This window comes from Eriocheir sinensis, chromosome 15, assembly GCF_024679095.1.
Source record: "Eriocheir sinensis breed Jianghai 21 chromosome 15, ASM2467909v1, whole genome shotgun sequence".
In the NCBI taxonomy this organism is placed as follows: domain Eukaryota; kingdom Metazoa; phylum Arthropoda; class Malacostraca; order Decapoda; family Varunidae; genus Eriocheir; species Eriocheir sinensis.
In genome coordinates this window covers 21,735,678-21,754,124 of record NC_066523.1, presented here as the reverse complement: position 1 = coordinate 21,754,124, position 18,447 = coordinate 21,735,678, and the positions used below count along the sequence as shown (strand labels likewise).

Sequence of the window (18,447 nt, the reverse complement as noted above, 5' to 3'; positions counted from 1 at the left end):
TTGATGTTTTCTCTTCCTCAACGCGTCACACAGGCATCACTTCACTCTTCACTTCGCTGTCACTTCCACCTTTGCTCACCTTCCGATGTTTCTGTTGTCATCATCAACTTTAATAGAATATACATTTTTGATGGCAGTACCTTCAAAGCATGCCCTTTCTTTTGCTACTATTATAAGTAAGTTATTATTATTTGATCATAGTGCAATTATTTTTCGCTTTTACTGACTATTAACACTGGCAAGTCTACCATATCGCTTTAGTCGGCGTGTGCAACCGACGATAAGACTTTTGTAAGATTTCTGTAAATTTCATAATGCAGCTTTGGCATTACTAACACTACCATATTAAAGTAATATAAAATAACACAAATTTGAAAAGTTTCATAAACTTTTCAACCGCCCTGCTTGCTATAAATCCGCCTGTAGCTAAATGGGAGTCCTTTGAACTCCTTTCAGCTGTCCTTTCTTCCTTGCAGGCTGGTTGATGAAAAGAGGCTTGTGGATACCAAGGGGAAGTAAACCGTGCACTCAGATGTTTTAATCGGCACTGTGCCCAGCGTGAAGAATGTTTGTTTTACACGAACTTAATAGCCAACAAGTCATAAATGAGCACCGCGACAGAAGCTTTATACTCCAAGGTGATAGACGATGACTTTTAACCAGGTGTTCCACGAAAATCAATATTTTCACTTTACATTTTAGCTCAGCATACCAAATACAGATAGCAATCTGAGGCTGAACCTTGGAGACACGCACCGAGAACAGTTTTGACTTTTGTTAACCAAATCGTTACTCAGATAAAGACTTCCTACTTGTGTGAACCGGCCTCCTCAACCTCCACTGACGTAAAAAGGAGGCAGCGGTTATGAGAGCGAAAATACCTGGAAGTTTCTCTCCTCAGTTTTCCCATACCGACCTTTTCTGTTCCCCAAAGCAGCTCAAGTGTCCCATTAGCGGGGAATGATAAAGTAAAGGTTTCAGCGACTAAGGATCTCATTTGTAACGGTGTTTTCTGTATTTCGACACCCGGGCATAACAGCTGAATAGGTGATATAAGGTGTGAGCTTTAAGTTTAAGTAAAAGAAATATAGTTATGATGATGCTGGTGTGTCGCAAAACAACAAATTCAGAATCACTATGACTAGAAAAAAAGTTAGGACCACCTGCGTCCACCCGCCAAATTCCACATTTCCGTAAATATTTCCGCTTCACATCTTTGGAATACACGTACTGAATGACCCTCGGGCTGACGTCTAAGGCGCGGCACTCAAATATTTACATATATGAAGAAAACTGAGAAGGAGTTAGTTTATCAAATCGGAACTGAACTAAAAATTTACCAACACCTAACCTGCAGTACCTCCAGCATTACACATTTTGCAGACAGACAGACGAGGCGAGGGAAGTCAGCCCGAGCGCCACACCCTTTCAGGACCTCGCCTCACCCCTTCACAAACCCCTTTCTAAATTACCCACCTAACCTGCCTGCCTGCCTGCCTGCCTACTCTCCGCCTGGCCCTGCCCACCACAACCAACACCTTCCCTCCAGCAGCGACAGGCCTTCTCTTTCCAGTCCGCCCTTCCTCGCTCCCTCTCTCCCGCCCTCTCTCACCAGCGCCGAGTCCACCTGCCTTGCTCCAGCCCTCCAACATATCAGGTAGGACGACGCTCCCCTTCCCGCTCCTAAAATGAAGTCGACCAAAGTCACACTTGCTGGGAAAAGCAGTTGCGGAGAAAGAAAACCCCAACATGCAAACTAAGTCGAGCGAGGGCAATGCTCTGAAAGACAGGCGACTTGCGTGACAGAAAAAAAGGACGTCACCAGAAACAAAAGAGAAAAATATGCAAACATGAAATTGGCTTGGGCAGAATGTGAGACTGCGAAATGACTAGACACTTAAGAGAAGGGCGGGAAAAGGTAGCCATGCACGGTAGCTCCAAAGACTCCGGACACAGAGTAAAAGGAAAAACGAAAATTGGTTACACGAAAGAGAAAAAAAAGACAGAGGACTAAAGACGAACACGCACACACACACACACACACACAGGAGACGCAGTGATAAGCAGGAAAGCAGTGACATCAGCGACGGTGGAAAAAGCAGAGGGAGAGAGAGAGAGGAGACACCACAAGCGGAGCGGTGACGAAGACTGAGGGCCAGAAGGAGCAGAAGAGGGACGTTGCAATATTATTTTGGAGGAGCGCGCGAGGCAGCTACGGGAGAAGGATTTGCATGTTGATGGCCGAAACCAGAGACCCGCAGGACACTCAGGTGAAATGCGGAGGGGAGACCAAAGAAAGAAACCAAGAGGGGGAATACCAACAGAGGAAAGCTGAGAAGAGAGAGAGAGAGAGAGAGAGAGAGAGAGAGAGAGAGAGAGAGAGAGATATCTAGAGAGAAAGAGAGAGAGAGAGAGAGAGAATGAAAACATACACTTAAATCCATCCAAAGAAAGTAAAAAAGAAAATACACCCATCTCAAAAAAAAAAAGAAAAAAAAAAAAAGAAAAGAAACCCAGCAATTATTCTTCCCTTTTACAGGTCACACACACACACACACACACACACACACACACACACACACACACACACACACACACACACACACATACAAACAAAAGTTCCGAGCGGACTAAAACACTGAAGACAAAGACTAGGGAAAAAAAATCTCTGGGAGTGTTCTGAGGTGCTGACGGCAAGGAAGAATCTCTCTCTCTCTCTCTCTCTCTCTCTCTCTCTCAGTGACGCAAGGAGAGGACAGCAAAACACGTGTGAGGAGGAGTGCCGGAGATGGAGGCGATAGATATATGTATGTTGTCGTGATGAAGATAGTAGCGTGGGTGGGGGGGCAGGTGGGCGTTGGTGGGGACGGGGGGGAAGAACAATCTGTAATGCTAAACTACTTTGGAATGTTGTCGTATTGACAAATAATTTATACCCCAAAACACTTTATAAAAATAATGATATCGTAGCAAAACTTGTTCCAGTATAACTGATTCGTCGATCCACCAAAACGAGCAACAATAAATAAATAACTTTTAATTGCTGACAATAAGATTATTGTAATATAGACAATGGAGGTGATGATGGCAACAACAACAACAACAACAACAACAACAATAATAATAATAATAATAATAATAATAATAATAATAATAATAATAAAATATTAATAATAATAATAATAATAATAATAATAATAATAATAACAATACTACTACTACTACTAATGATCATAATAATAATGATGATAATAATAATAATAATGATAATATAAATAATAATAATAATAATCAATGCAATAAATGTAATATAAACAATAATAATACAAACAATCACAATAATCAACGAAATAGAACAGAATAATCAATAAAAATAACAGCACATCTCAAAGTGTTGGAAGATACACAATGAACAAAATACGTGAAGCTTCCTGAGTACGTCGGGACATTAGCATTACTTTACTATGTCCTTCGAAGTAGCTTAGTACACATCGGAGACCCTGAATAACACGACTCCATGCTCCCTGTAATGCCACGCTGGCCACCTTGACAACAGGTCCCATCTTTCTTAACACTGTCGTCGGCACGCTGCACACCCGTAATGACGCTCTCGCCGCTCTTCATAAGAATGGCAATCTTCGACGGTCGGGGAATCTAATGGATAGTAATTTAACCTCACCAAAACAGTTGCATAGTTCCACTACGTCGGATACCCATTTAAAGTGTACTTGCTGCTATGTATCCTGATAACCCTACTGGCCTCTCGGATAATCCTCATGTTCTTACGTTCTCGTGTTGTTACAGCGTCCCAGGCAGCCCGACCACCCTGACTACACGCCTCTCACCCCCTGCCGTGTCCTCGCAACGCCACCTTTCGCTGCCCCTCGCGACACCGGCGACTCCGTGATGAGGGAAACATAACTACCAGGCTGCTCCCGAGGGCATGTAGTTGTTTGTGCTCGCGACCCGACAGTGGTGCCAACCGGGCAAGCGGTGAGCTGGCCGCTGGTCGCGAGGTGTGCCGCTGTACAGGTAACTCCAGCCCTGTGCCTGTGCGGAACACGTTGGGCAGAGTTACACCCTGCCCCGCCCTTCCCTGCGCTGACGAAGGCGTGGGTAGCTTCAGAGCATGGGCGTGAGGGCGTATGAGTAGGGGTGAGATGGGTGACAGAGCCAGAAGCAGAGGAAGACACTCAGTACCGATCAAACCAGCGCGGGTGGAGCACGCGTGCCCCTTGCTGCTCTGTGCTGGCCCTGTGGCGGGAGCGGTGCCGGAGGTGGCGGTGCTGCTCAGGGAAACCGCGCGAGTTTTCTCCTTTGAAAGTCACCGCAAAAAACGTTTCCTGTCGCTTGTCCATCACATCGCAAGTCGCTGAAACAGGTGGCGGCATAGCTTGATTAACTTGCTGTCCTGGGCACTTTGAGGCTGTCGCGCGGCGGGGAAGTTGTCGCGTCCAAACTTCGCAGAGTTTGTAAACACGCGATGAGTTATTGCGGCTCTCACCTGAAGGCAAGCAAAGAAAGGCCGGGCGAGGGGGAGGCGGCGTGAGCTTTGTCTGCGTCATCGTCCTCTGTGCCTCCCTCAGATATATTTATGTGCAAGACTTTCAAACACACATTATAAATATCCTGAACTCTTGCCAACGAAATTTTCACGAAACTTTTCCTCAAACTTCCCTAACGATTTCAACACGCTGCAAACATAATCACAGAACCCAACAAGAAAACGAAACATAGAAAAAAACGCGGGAAGGTAATAGAAGAAAACGGGAGACTGAAGTGATACACGAGGGAAAAAAAGGGAGGAGCATGGATGACACTGCCAGCCAAGAGTGAAAGACGAGGAAGTGAAGCGGGAAAAGGGGACGTGCAGCGGCTGGGGGGCGGCGTGACGATGTATTCCCGCAGGAGTGACGCCACAGGGTGAAGAGACACACACTGTTAGACACTCAATCCGCCCCGACCACCTCCATCACCACCGCCGCCACCGCCACCCTCATCCCCGCCGGGCCGCGCCTCGCCCAGTTAACATGAGCCGCGAGGGTGACCGGCACAAGAAGATCCAGACGCAGCGACAAGGCAAACGCGACCTACCCGAAGACCAGACCATTAAGGTACGTGTGCGTGTGTGTGTGTGTGTGTGTGTGTGTGTGTGTGTGTGTGTGTGTAAGCCTCGACCCCGACCCCCGCCAAGATGACCAATACCTGACGGAGCGATGTGGTCAAACAAGGTTCCGAAGCTCATGTGACATCACTGAACAGTATTAAAAAATCATTCATTTGAAAAAGAAAAAACTGCAAAATGCTGTGACTTTTTTCGTGTCGTAAGCAATGCATAGTTAAGAATGTCTGTCTGTCAAAGTAATAAGAGTCAACTACACATTAACATTCAACAGCTTCCCTGTCATGCACTGTGAGATGACGTTTCGCGAACCTCAGAGCCTTGCTCTCTCAACGTCTTGGTAATGTACAAATATCTTGGGTCAAAAACGGGGTGTCGCGCGGGTGACTCATGGCGCAGCTGACCTTCACACCTGAGGCTGATCGTAAGTTTGACGAGCTCCTCGTGGCGAGGCAATCATGAGTGGCGAACTGTCAAACACGGCACTGTTCATCTTTAGAGGTGTTGTGAGTAGAGGAAGGAAATAATGAACTTGGCTGCGAACGCTTGCATCAGATTAGAGCGAGAAATATCATGGAGGGTGAGAGCTCAGTGCTGCGGCAAACCATAAGAGGAAAGGTTGAGTGACGCCGCTCAAAGCCACGACAGTTGTGTACTGCTTTGATAAATACGAAAATAGTAACAAAAAGAGGTATTGTGACGAACAGCGCTTGAATTCAGATTCATTAGCTACCCTGTTAAGAAAAAGATGATAAGACCATAAGTGGACTTGAGGGACGGGTGACGACTGACACCAGAAAAGCAGACGAAGCAAGACACCATACACCACATTTTCTGCTACGTGAGTAGACCAAAAATATCACGGGCCGGATAAGGCTGCAACAGCACGCCAGAGAACCCGGGACACTTCTGAGAAAGGCTGTGTCTGGCAGATAGGTGGAGTAACTGGATATTTAGAGCACTGAAAGGTCTCTCTTCATAAACAAGAAGGAAGGTCACAACTGGGCGTTCTGTAGCCACTCTTCCCCGGGGCTCAGGTTCCTGCACAGTGAGTGGCACGTCTGTCAAAGGACGCGAGACGCGCTCAAGTTTCAGGAGCCGGGCAGTGAATCGTGCACAGAGCCACTCATAGAGACTTGTACAAACAAAGGACGGAACGGGTGATTGAAGGAGACCCTGTGCAGCACCAGCACCGGCAGAATAATGCGAACACCATCTGTTCCCTGCGACGCTCCTACCTAAGGACAACATGGTTTAGGTGAAACAGAAACAACACTAACGACAAAAAATGCATGCACAGATGCACGGTGATTTTGAATTACTAATTTTGGTCATTCATACAAGCTGGACCCAGCGGTGGATAGCGTGCAAAGCTACGAATACGTGAGCCCGGGTTCGAATCCCGGCCCGGGCAGTCAGGGTGCACCTTACCCAGTCGTTCATCTTCCCTTTCCGGTTGGTCAATTAATGGGTAGGAGGGGAAGCCTGAGGAAGGTAAACTGTGGTAAGCCGGATGTCACACTGGACCTCACCCAACCTCTTCTCACTCACCACCGGCTCAAGGGCTCATGCCATGGAGATGAGCACCAAGGCCACGCGCAACTATGCCTCCAACTTTGTTTTACCTTCTAATATCCGTCAATAAAATGCAAAATAAGATAAGGACGATGCTCCTCATCATCCCACTCAGATTAATAAATATCGACATATTAATGATTTAGGATCTGTCATTATGAAATTATCAAATAATATAACATTACACCATATATTCAGAGATTCAGGCCCTTTATTAATCAGATTAGTAAAAAATCGTGAAGGATCGATGATTGCCAGTTAAAGTGTGTGTGTGTGTGTGTGTGTGTGTGTGTGTGTGTGTGTGTGTGTGTGTGTGTGTGTGTGTGTGTTTTGTGTGTGTGTGTATAAATGTGTGTATAAATGGCAGCATGAGCCAGACAAGATGGCGCCACTATAAACACTTGCCTGCACCACGACCGGGGTGGGGCCGACCATCAGGCCCCATTAAGGTAGCCTACCGGTGAAGGTTGCCTACCGGTGCAACAGGTCGAAAAAAAAAAAAAGTTTCACCGGAAGCGCCGTTTCATGTAGGAAATATGCCGGGTGCTCAGTTTTGTGTGTATCAAGGTGTACTGGATACCTGTTTTCTCGTAGGAAACATTATGGACTGTGTAAGAAATGTGGCAGTACTAAAACTTTTGTAGTTTTGTAGGAGATATGATAGATTGGTAGATAGATATAAAGATAGATAGATATTGTATATTTTTAGTGATTTATTTAATTGTTCATCTGTTTTCTTATTCAACCTATTTATATATTCATTGTGGCAAATGAAGAATATGTTTTACTATAACCCATATGCTGGGTGCAGTCATTCTAGAAAAAAAAAAAACAGATAATTTTCAAGATTCGGATACACTACATAAATTTTGGAATACTAAAGAACGAAGGCGGCCTGGGGTGTCTCAATCAGGTTAAATAGGCGTGGGCGTGGGCGTGTCCTAGTGATGTATCGGATACCAAATTTTAGAGCTCCGCGGAGGCAGAGGCGGAGCCGGATATCTGGTTTTCATAAAATGCGGATGCGGATGAAACTGCGGAGGTTAAGATGCAAATTTTTGCGGATGCCGACTCAAATGCGAATTATTTTAACGTCCATGTTTGCGGTTGCGGATGCGGACGCGGATTATTTTTTCAACACAATTACATTACAAAGTACATTTATACATTATGCATAAATGAGAGAGAGAGAGAGAGAGAGAGAGAGAGAGAGAGAGAGAGAGAGAGAGAGAGAGAGAGAGAGAGAGAGAGAGAGAGAGAGAGAGAGAGAGAGAGAGAGAGAGAGAGAGAGAGAGAGAGAGAGAGAGAGAGAGAGAGAGAGAGAGAGAGAGAATACACAGGAACAGGGACTGGTAGGTGAGAGGAACGGAGAAGAGAGACGTGAATGAAAAGAAATAGAGAAAATGGATTACGACAAAAAGAGAAGGGAGAAATATTGGATTGGTAGAGCTCCGCAACCTCCGCGGTTCTTTGACGCAGAGACGGCTATTTATGCGGAGCTTTTATTATCTGAAAACGCGCAGGCGGATAATGATGCGAAGCTTTTGTTGTCTGAAAACGCGGACACGGATTGTAATGCGGATATTATTTTCACTGCGGAGGCTACGTGGAGGCGGAGGCGGAGGCGGATGTCCGATATATGACCAGCGTGTGCCAGTGATCCAGAGCTTCGAGATTCCTGACTCAGCTTTCATCCGCTAAACTCGCTGGCAGAGAAGGAAGGCCGGGGAGGGCGCGGGACGTTGAAGTCACCAAGTAAAGGGATCCTGAAGCCGTGTGCGTGTGTGTGTGTGTGTGTGTGTGTGTGTGTGTGTGTGTGTGTGTGTGTGTGTGTGTGTGTGTGTGTGTGTGAGTGTGTGTGTGTGTTTGAACTTTTCGCTAATATATATAGGAAAGCTACAGGTCTGTCGAAGGTCTCATACCAGCAAAAAGACACAGGAGGGAACACACAGTAATGGCACGCTTTGTATTATCTGTGATAGTGGCTGACGTGACGGAGATGAGGCTCTGACGTTGCATATTCAAGTGAGTGCTTTTTATTTTTAGTGGTACAAATAAATACTATAAAAACACAAGGAATGACCCTCACACTATTCTTTGCATATTCAAGTGAGTGCTTTTTTATTTTAGTGGCACAAATAAATACTATAAAAACACAAGGAATGACCCTCACGCTATTCTTTCTCATTCCTACACTCGTGACGCCGTTTTTATTGACGAGTGTACGGACAGTAGAGGTGCAACAACGAGTCTGAAGGTACGCGTCTGTAGCACTTACGTTGTGTTTACTGCCGCGTCAGACATTTTAGGGCTTTGTTAATATCTTTTCTGACACATAATAGCGGCGATGAATTATTTGGTACTTTATCCGATGATGTTGATGTGTTTAGCCCCGTTGACGTGCGTGTATTCTCTATATCCGCCTGATTAGCATTTTATGGGTTTGAGACGAGACCTCAAGACGCCCTTCCCGCGGGTCAGGAGTGCACCAACTCGGCCACTCTCTGAACGTAAGCACACAAGAGGAGCAGGTAAGCAGTGAGTCTCTGGGGGCCTGCCATACCGCTAGTCTGAAGCAAACCGTGTGTGACAGCCTTATTAAAATTTCTAAGATTACTCAGAGGAAACAAAACAGTGTTGATAAGGGGGACTCATGCAGTGAAAAATTAAGTAAACTAATCAATGCTTACGAACATATCTTTTTTTCATGTATTATCTTGCTGTTTTTATTTGTTTTCTTTATTTATAAGTGGCTTCACGCCCCTCTAGTATAATTAATCCCAAAGTAGCGAGGTGGGGAGTTGACCTTAGCGACCCCTGGATTAGAAGTGTTTGCTCAACGCTCTCGGTCAAGAAGAGAGGAGCAGTGAGGTAGAACAACCATGGTGACTTATAGAGGAAGCCGGGGAAAGTTTTGACAAGTAGCAGGAAATTAGCAGAAGGTCGAGAACACTTCAGGCAGCACTTGTACTAAATGAAAGACTGCACACACAAGACTCTGTTGCGGATAGTGTTCAATCAATCAATCAATTGTAACATACTCCGGAGGGCGCGTCGTCTTGCCCACCCTTTGACGTAAAATTTGAGGGACAAGTCTTCATGTGGGCCCCTTTCCTATCCCAAGTACCTCATGGCAGGATCTATCGAATTGCTCAATCCACGAACTCTGCGGGCACCCCTTGGACTCCTCCATTCGGGTTTGTCTCTTACAGGAATAAGCCGATGAGCAGGGTCGGGTTTTGGGTAGCATGCCACAAGCCTATATAGCCGGATTTAGCGTTCGCGGACCATGCAGGTAATCTCCCTCGAATGTCTCTCGGAGTAGCCGCCGGTTTGACACAACGGCATTCCAGCGATCTCCCATGATTCTGCGTAGACTTATCACCAAAGCCATCAGCCTGCCTTTTCGCACTATCTAGTATTCAGTTCTCGTAGCCATAGAGTAAGACAGGGAGCTCAAGCATCTTGAACATTCGAATCTTTGTCCTTTTGCAAAGGTATCGACAACGCCATATACTCGTGTTGATGGCGAATTTTATTTTTAGTGGCTACCGTGACATATGACTCTTGCTTGGGTGATGCTGCACCGCGGTGCTCCACTTGAATGAAGTCGTTGAAGTTTGGGTTGAATAAAGATCCGGGTAGCATGTGGGCAAATTTCCGCTACTCGGCGATGGTTGAAAATGGTCAGTGTGCATCGATGGGACTCGAACCTACGTCCTCAGGATCACCATGCCCGCACGCTGACCACCCGGCGTCCGCCTCCCCCGTTGTTTTACATTACTTATGCTGTTATGCACTGCTGAAGGTGATCGCAATATATATATATATATATATATATATATATATATATATATATATATATATATATATATATATATATATATATATATATATATATATATATATATATAAGTACCCATACATACATATAGTTGTCATAAACTGGGAACTCTCACATTCCTAACCAGGCAACACCGCTGACCCAGCGACCATTTCCCGTCAATGTGACGTGACAAACAAATGTTTAGCTTTCGAAGACCATCAGCTGTGGGAACCCAAAGACCTCTTCCTTGTCTCAGGGTTATTGACCTTCCGCTTAGCCGCTTGCTTGCTCGCTGCCATAGTTTTTGCTGCACTATACGTCAATTAATCTAATTAATTGGTACACATGCACACACAATCGCAGACACATGCACACACATACACACATCTATCTATCTATCTAACTATAAATACTCTCTCTCTCTCTCTCTCTCTCTCTCTCTCTCTCTGTATATATATATATTTACTTAGTACTATCACTACTACAACCGCTACTACTATCGCTACTACTACTACTACTACTACTACTACTACTACTGCTTCCGTTTTTTCGAGGGTGGACGATTTATACAGCCTGGGCCGCCGCGTGGTGGCGAGGGTCGTTACGGTAAAAATATTGCCCTGTTACCGCCACTTTTGTGATCCGAAATAATGTATGCAGATTTATTTGTCCCCCTCCACGTGGCGGCTGGGTGGTGGTGGTGGTGGTGGTGGTGGTGACGATGGGGGTGGTGCTGAATGTGGTGATGGAGGATGTGATGGTGACGATGGTAGTGGTGATGAAGGTGGTGATGGTGGATGTGATGGTGGAGAAGGTGGTGGTGACGATGGTGGTTGAATGAAGGTGTTGTTGTTGCTGTTGTTGATGGTGGCGGTGGAGCAGCAGGAGGAGGAGGCGGGGGACGTGATGGTGGTGGTGTTGGTGGTAGAGGTGTTGGAAGATATGATGGGGGAGGTGGTGGTGTTGAGGGGGCATTTGTGGTGCTGCTGCGGTTGTCATCGTTGCTCATCAGCTGAGTCGGACGGTCTGAGTATTAGGTTGGTGACGCCTTTCGTTGCTTTAACCCACTTTGCAACTTTTTCGCTTTCCTGCATAAATACTGCTTACACACACACACACACACACACACACACACACACACACACACACACACACACACACACACACACACACACACACGTTCGTTCTGATGCATTCTTTCACTGCCACAATCTGCTTACAAGAAGGCGAAGCAAAAGTGACATGAAGAGAGGAGATGAACGCCGCTGACCAGAGACGAGCTTAAAGTGAGCACAATCAGACTGCCCACTGTACAATTAGTTGATGGGCGCGGTTACAATCCCATGACTATCTTAAGTATTGGTGAGGTAAAATAAATTGTTCATTGGCCAGGCGTCAACGATTGCCACACCGTCCGCCACCTGCAAAACAGCATATCGGTATCACGACACACGCCCAGTAAGTGAGTGGATGTACGACTCCCAAGAGAATGTGTTGCCTGCTTGCTTGTCAGTTTGTCTGTGCCTGACTGTCTCTCTCTCTCTCTCTCTCTCTCTCTCTCTCTCTCTCTCTCTCTCTCTCTCTCTCTCTCTCTCTCTCTCTCTCTCAGTAATTTTCAGCCTCAGTCGCCTTCAGGCTCGCGGGCGGTGGGGCATGGCGTGCTAGGCGTGGTAATGCGGCCCTGGCGGCCACACAACACAAGCACGATGGCCATCTGTCTCGTGGGTGGAGAGACATCCCGGTCCATACCCTGTGGCAACACTTCTGGCCCCCCTTCTCCCACCCCCTCCTGCCTTGCACCTTACTCCCGCCCCCACCCCTGGCCCTCGCTGCTGACACCATCAACCATCACCTGCCGCGCCGCCCGCTGAGTGACGGCAACTCGCGGCGTGAAAATGATAACTGAATTCGTTTGGCTCTTGCCTTTACGGGGCGGAATGGAAACTTCTTGACAAATGATACGACGGTGGCATATTTCGAGATGGGGGTTGAGAGCACAGAGGATGGAGAGAGAGAAAGAGGAGGTGAAGGGGGGATAGGAGAGGAGATTGAGAAGATGGAGGAGGAGGGGGGAAGAAAATGGAGGAGGAGGAGGAAGAGGAGGAGAAGGAGAAGGAAGAGGAGGAGGAGGAGGAAACTCCCTCAGTCGGCCGCTAAACATAGAAAACATTCACTCTCTCTCGCACACACACACACACACACACACACACACACACACACACACACACACACACGACTCACTGCCTCCATATATTTAGCCGCAGTCAGGTCTCACTCACCGGCTCGCTTCACCGGTGTTGATTTGAGGTGCAAAAAGTGACGCGGCGGAGCACCAGCCCCGCTGAGGCAACACCCGCTCCGCCAAGACAACACGCCACTCGCCCCGCCCCGCCCGGCCTCCGCTCGGTGGTCAGCACACAACCCACGACCGCGTGCTGCTAGAGCGGGTAGTTGGGTGCGTGGCCGGCTGGGTGTGTGAATGGGGCAGCTCAACTATATACCTGTAATGATTGGTGTTGTGCATTTCTGGTATTTTTTTAAAATTTTTATCACTGTTTATTTTCTATCAAAGCAACACGCTATTATGAGTTATTATGTACTTGAGCTAAACGTACAAGTTATGTGAATCACGGCACGCTGGCCCCGCAGAATTCATGAGCAGACGGCCGACCCGTCGAGTAGCTGAAAACGTTCTCTCTCTCTCTCTCTCTCTCTCTCGTATATAAATTTTCACCCTAACTGCTGCCGGGACTGAATAAACCGTATTATTATTATTATTATTATTATTATTATTATTATTATTATTATTATTATCATTAGTTATTACTACACACACACACACACACACACACACACACACACTGGGTCTAGGGAGGAAGAGGAAGTGGATGTTAAGCGACGTCTAACAAAAAGCTGCACACGTGGCTGATAAATTATTCCTCAATGAACGTGAGCTGAGTTTTTATTTCGGGTCGAGGGATCAAGGCAATTGTTTTCTCGCTAAGCCACCTTGATTATTATTGGCCGATTGACTCACCGCGCCCCGCCCACCACTAAGGCTGACCAATGAACGGCCGGAAGGTCAAGGCTGGGCGGGGCAGGAGTGGACGCAGTGGGATGGACGTCGCTGACCTCATGGATATCTTTTCAAAGAGTGTTTGAGTATTCAGTTTAAGTCTCAACTTGTATTTTTCTACTGTGAAATAGTACGTAAATATATTGATATGACTAACCTACCTACTTGTTCATAGAAATAAAATTGCCAAAATTATATTCAAATTAAAAATAACAAGAGTCCGCATTGCTTCCTGATTTAACGGCGAACGCGTGTCTGGAGGTCGAGGCGGCATTTATGGTCGTTTCTCGGGCGTGTGTTAGCGAGTCTTTTTCAATTCGGTAAGGCTACTTGGTCTTGACGTCTAAGTCTGTTTCTCTCTTTAATATTAACATATAATCTAATCAAATCTTAAACTTTGTACTCATGAAAATATTCTCCTGAGGTGTTAAGAAACGCCACGTGATTGAAGTCCAAAGAGCCAAATTGAGGCCATGGGCAGGCTGTTTGCCGCCTCGGCCTAAGGAGTGACTTTTTTCAGGAATCTTTTGCAGCCTTCAAAAGAGAACAAACCAATGCTTTTCGTCTTTAGCTTCAAATCAACAGACCAGTGTTTTTCGTCGTTATCTTATAAGAAACAGGCTGATGCTTTTCGTAGTTATCTGTTAAGGAACAGACCAATTCGTTTCATTTTTATGCACAATGCAAGAAGCACCAGACCAAATGGACGAATCGCCCCCTCCCCTTGCGACGCTGATCTTGACGCAGTGACCCAAACATCTGTTCCTTTGTCGAATGAAGTGTCTCCCGCGTCTCATGAAGGGCCGCCAGGAGTCCCAAAGCGCGCCCCGTACATGCCAGCCACTGGTAGCTGCCGCGCCCACCTCCATTACGTGTGATTTATGTTCTTCCTTATGGCGGGCCGTCCAAAGAGGCGCGAAGCTATTAAGACGCAATTAGGAGGCTTTAGGGCCACACTGTGCCTTGAGTGCTGACTGCTGGGCTTCTGTTTGGGCTGGTGGCGGTGGTAGTGGTGGTGGTGAAAGCGATGGAGGTGGTGGTGGCGGAGGTGGCGTTTTTGGTGATGACAGTGTTTGTGGTGACGATGGTGGTTGTGGTGACAATGGTAGTAAGGATAGAAATATGATGGCAATGATGATGGTTATGATGATGGTGATGATGATGATGATGATGATGAGGAGGAGGAGGAGGAGGAGGAGGATAAACATGAGGATGAGAAGAAGCAGAAGAGTAGGAAGAAGAGGAAACATGGAAACATGGACTAGCAGGCAGCGTAGGCGGAGACGAAGGAGGAGAAGGAGGCAACAGAGGATAAGGTGGAGGAAAATCAGGAACTGGAGTAGAAAGTAGAAAAGTTTATTAGGTATTAATGCCTCCATCATTATCATCATCATCATCATCTTCTTTTTCTTCTTCTTTTTCTTCTAAACGAGGCATAAAAGATAACAATCAACTAGAGACAAAATCAAACACATGGATGAGACCAAGCTGGATCGTGCTAAAAACCCTTAATTTTGAGATTCATCGCGGTGAACAGTTTGATCATTAACAATAATTTCATGATGCCAGAATACCTACGAACGCTTACATAAGATCTAAAATATCCTTAATAGAACTGTCAAAGAATATCTAAAAAAAAACCCACTTCAAGCAAAAACGTAGAAGTGTCATTCAATATATTTTCCCCATTGAACATTACTATATCTTTTTCGACGTCACGTTCAGGAAATGTAATTAATCAGCCCCCTTACGAAATCTAGAATGTGTACTCTTATGTATGTATTTATTAATGTGTAAACGAGATACTTGATCACTGACACAAACCTGAAAAGAGAAACGGATAATCAATGCAAGCGATGTTCTGTTCTCACTGCCCGTGTCTCCGTTTCCATATTGTAACCTTTTTAGGGCGTGAACCGCTGCTGCCTAGCGACACGTCAGTGCGGCCTCAGGTAAATAAAAGACAAGGGTTTACTGCAAGTTTATATAATAATTCACACCTGCCTCCTCCCCCCCCCCCCTCTCTCTCTCTCTCTCTCTCTCTCTCTCTCTCTCTCTCTCTCTCTCTCTCTCTCTCTCTTAACTCCCTCCCCCCCCACACAAATACCACACACACACATAAACACACATGCAGAAGCGTAACTTACTGGGTCTTGGGAGTGAAAGGGAAATTAATTGCTCGCCAGCCCGCCAGACGGTGCGAGCATTCTATGATTATATGGTTACGACACGAACAGGGAGAAGAGAATATCAGGCGGTCAACAGGCTGCCAAGTTACCGGGAAGAAATATTTAAGTGATGGTGGAAGGGAAACGAGTCCAGCATGGTGGGGAGTCACTCAAAACCGACACAAAATCAGTCAAATCAACCCGGTTTAAATCAACTCAACCCAGTCAAGTCAACCGAATCATAATTAAGTCAACCCAATCAAAATCAACCTTATAAAAATCAAGTCATCCCAATCAATATCAAATCAACTCAAGAAAAATCCAATCAACCCAATGAAAAAATACACGAAGTACGTCACACACACACACACAAAAAAAAAAAAAAAAGAACTGGAAGACAGCGCTTTCCTTTTCTTGTTTCGGATCGCCTGTATCAATTGTCAGGTACCATGGGCGTCACCATTGCTCATCATCCTACCAATACTCTACCATTGCTAACCCCCATCACCACTATTGCGACCACACCCATTGTTATCACCGCATTCAAACCTCACACCATCAATACCACCGTTTACACTATTCCCATAACTACTTCCATCAGTGTCACCCCCATTATCACCAGCACAAATAAACAGTGTACACGACAGATTTTTTAAACATCGTATTAGTATTTAATTAAAAACAGTTATGTGGCTACTTTGGCTTCATAATTATTTTTGGGACACAGTTAGTTAGAAGTGTTGGATTATTTCACAGTTAGGTCGACATATTACAAGTTCAGTCGCAGAAAGTGATGAAAGTAAAAATGGGGATATTGATAATGTTCTGATGGTAAGAAAACCGGGTAGGACACGTAGTAATGGGGTTAAACTCGATAAATTCAGATTCAACAGGGACACAGGCAAAAACTGGTTAACTAAGAGAGTGGTAGATGAGTGGAACAGGCTGAGCAGTCATGTGGTGAGTGCCAATACAATTGTACCATTAAAAAATAGATTAGATAAATTCATGGACAGTGATATTAGATGGGGTTATGTTAACAGCAGCTTAGGCTCACAGGAGATGCCTTGTGCAGCCCTACCGGCCTCTTGCAGACTCCTACGTTCTTATGTTCTTATGTTCTAACCACACCTCGAAAAACGGGTAAAAAACAGACAAATCACCCACATTGTTTTTACTAAAGACAAACACGACGTTAAAAAAAATAAAAAATAAAAACCGGCGTTATAATCACTGCCACCAACAATACTATCATTACCACTCACCAATCAGTCTCTTCTACTACTACTACTACTACTCCCCAAAATAAAAACAAACCACTTCTTTATAAAGGTGAGGCGCGCAGGTGAGGCAACAAGCGTAATTAAGACGAAAATGAGGGTGACAGGGGGAAAGAAATGAGCTCTGGGTGGGTGAAGGTGACGGAAGGAATGATGAAAGTGAGGTGAGGGGAGCGAGGGAGAGTTAAGACTAGTAATAGGCTTTGGTTTGTTTTCCTGTGGGTGTTTAGCGTCACTTGAAATGAAAAGAAAACAATGAGCAAAACCACACGAAGGAGGAGAAGGAGGAAGGGGAGGAGGGAGGGAGAGAGGGAAGGAGAGACGAAGGGAAGGAGGGAGGAGTAAGAAAACATAATGGAAGAAGAAGAAATGAAGAAATGAAAAAAAAGAAGAAATGAGAAGTTGAAATGAGAACAAGAAGCAGAAGAAGCAGAAGCAAAAGAAGAAGAAGAAGCAGAAGAAGCAGAAGAAGAAGAAGAAGAAGAAGAAGAAGAAGAATGAAAAGAAGAAGCAGAAGAAAAAGAAAACGAAAAAGAAGAAAAAACAAGAGCAACAGAAAGAACAAGAACAAGGAAGTTAAAAATAAGCAACACAATCAAAATAACAAAACTTACATTATGAAGCAAAAAAAAAAAAAATCATGGGGGAGAGGAAGCTTGGAAGGATAGACGAGGGGAGGCACGAGATGGAGGGTGAGAGGGAGGGAAGGATGGACGACCAGGGGGAGTGGGACTGAGGAAAGGTGTCAGGCAGAAAGGAGAAAAGGGAGGAATCAGGGAAGGAGAGGGGGAAGGAGGGAGGAAGAGAGGGAGAGAGGGGTGAGGAGGAGGAGGGAGACTGGGAAAACGTATCAGGGAGAAATGAGAAAAGAATGGAAAGAGGGAGGGAAAGAGTGAGTGAGTGAGTGAGTAAGGGAGTGAGTGAGTGAGTGAGTGAGTGAGTGAGGGGCTACGAGGGGGAGTGGGAGTGAGGAAAGGAATCAAGGAGAAATGAGAAAGGAAAGAGGGAAAAGGGGGGAGAAGGAGAGAAAGGGGGAGGAAAGGAGGGAAAGAAGGAGGGAGGGAGTGAAAGAGGGAGGGAGGGAGGAGGGCCAGATGTACAGCGTGGCGCAGCTGGGTGGTGGCGCGGCTAAGTTTAGTGCCACGAGACACACACACACACACACACACACACACACACACACGTCAGCACTCGCGTGTGTGCATATTATGCTTGCTCACTATTAAGACACTGAAAACTAAACAAACAAAGCCCTCTCTCTCTCTCTCTCTCTCTCTCTCTCTCTCTCTCTTTCAAGTGAAATGACTCCTTGCCGGTCTAATTAATAACTGAGTAATGACGTCATCAAGATACCTTTCGCTGCTTTGGTTCTGTTACTCAATCCAACGAAGGCACAACTT

At 45.7% G+C, this 18,447-nt stretch overlaps 1 protein-coding gene across 1 annotated transcript in view; it reads left to right on the top strand.

Annotated features, from left to right (window-relative positions):
• The first annotated feature begins 4,062 nt into the window (after positions 1 to 4,062).
• The window catches only part of LOC126999037 (sine oculis-binding protein homolog), a 150,178-nt gene continuing 135,793 nt past the window's right edge, over positions 4,063 to 18,447 (top strand). Inside the window, exon 1 of the mRNA XM_050861393.1 lies at positions 4,063 to 5,114. Coding sequence (XP_050717350.1) covers positions 5,031 to 5,114 — 84 coding nt within the window. The 5' untranslated portion in view covers positions 4,063 to 5,030. The remainder of the gene's footprint in view (positions 5,115 to 18,447) is intronic.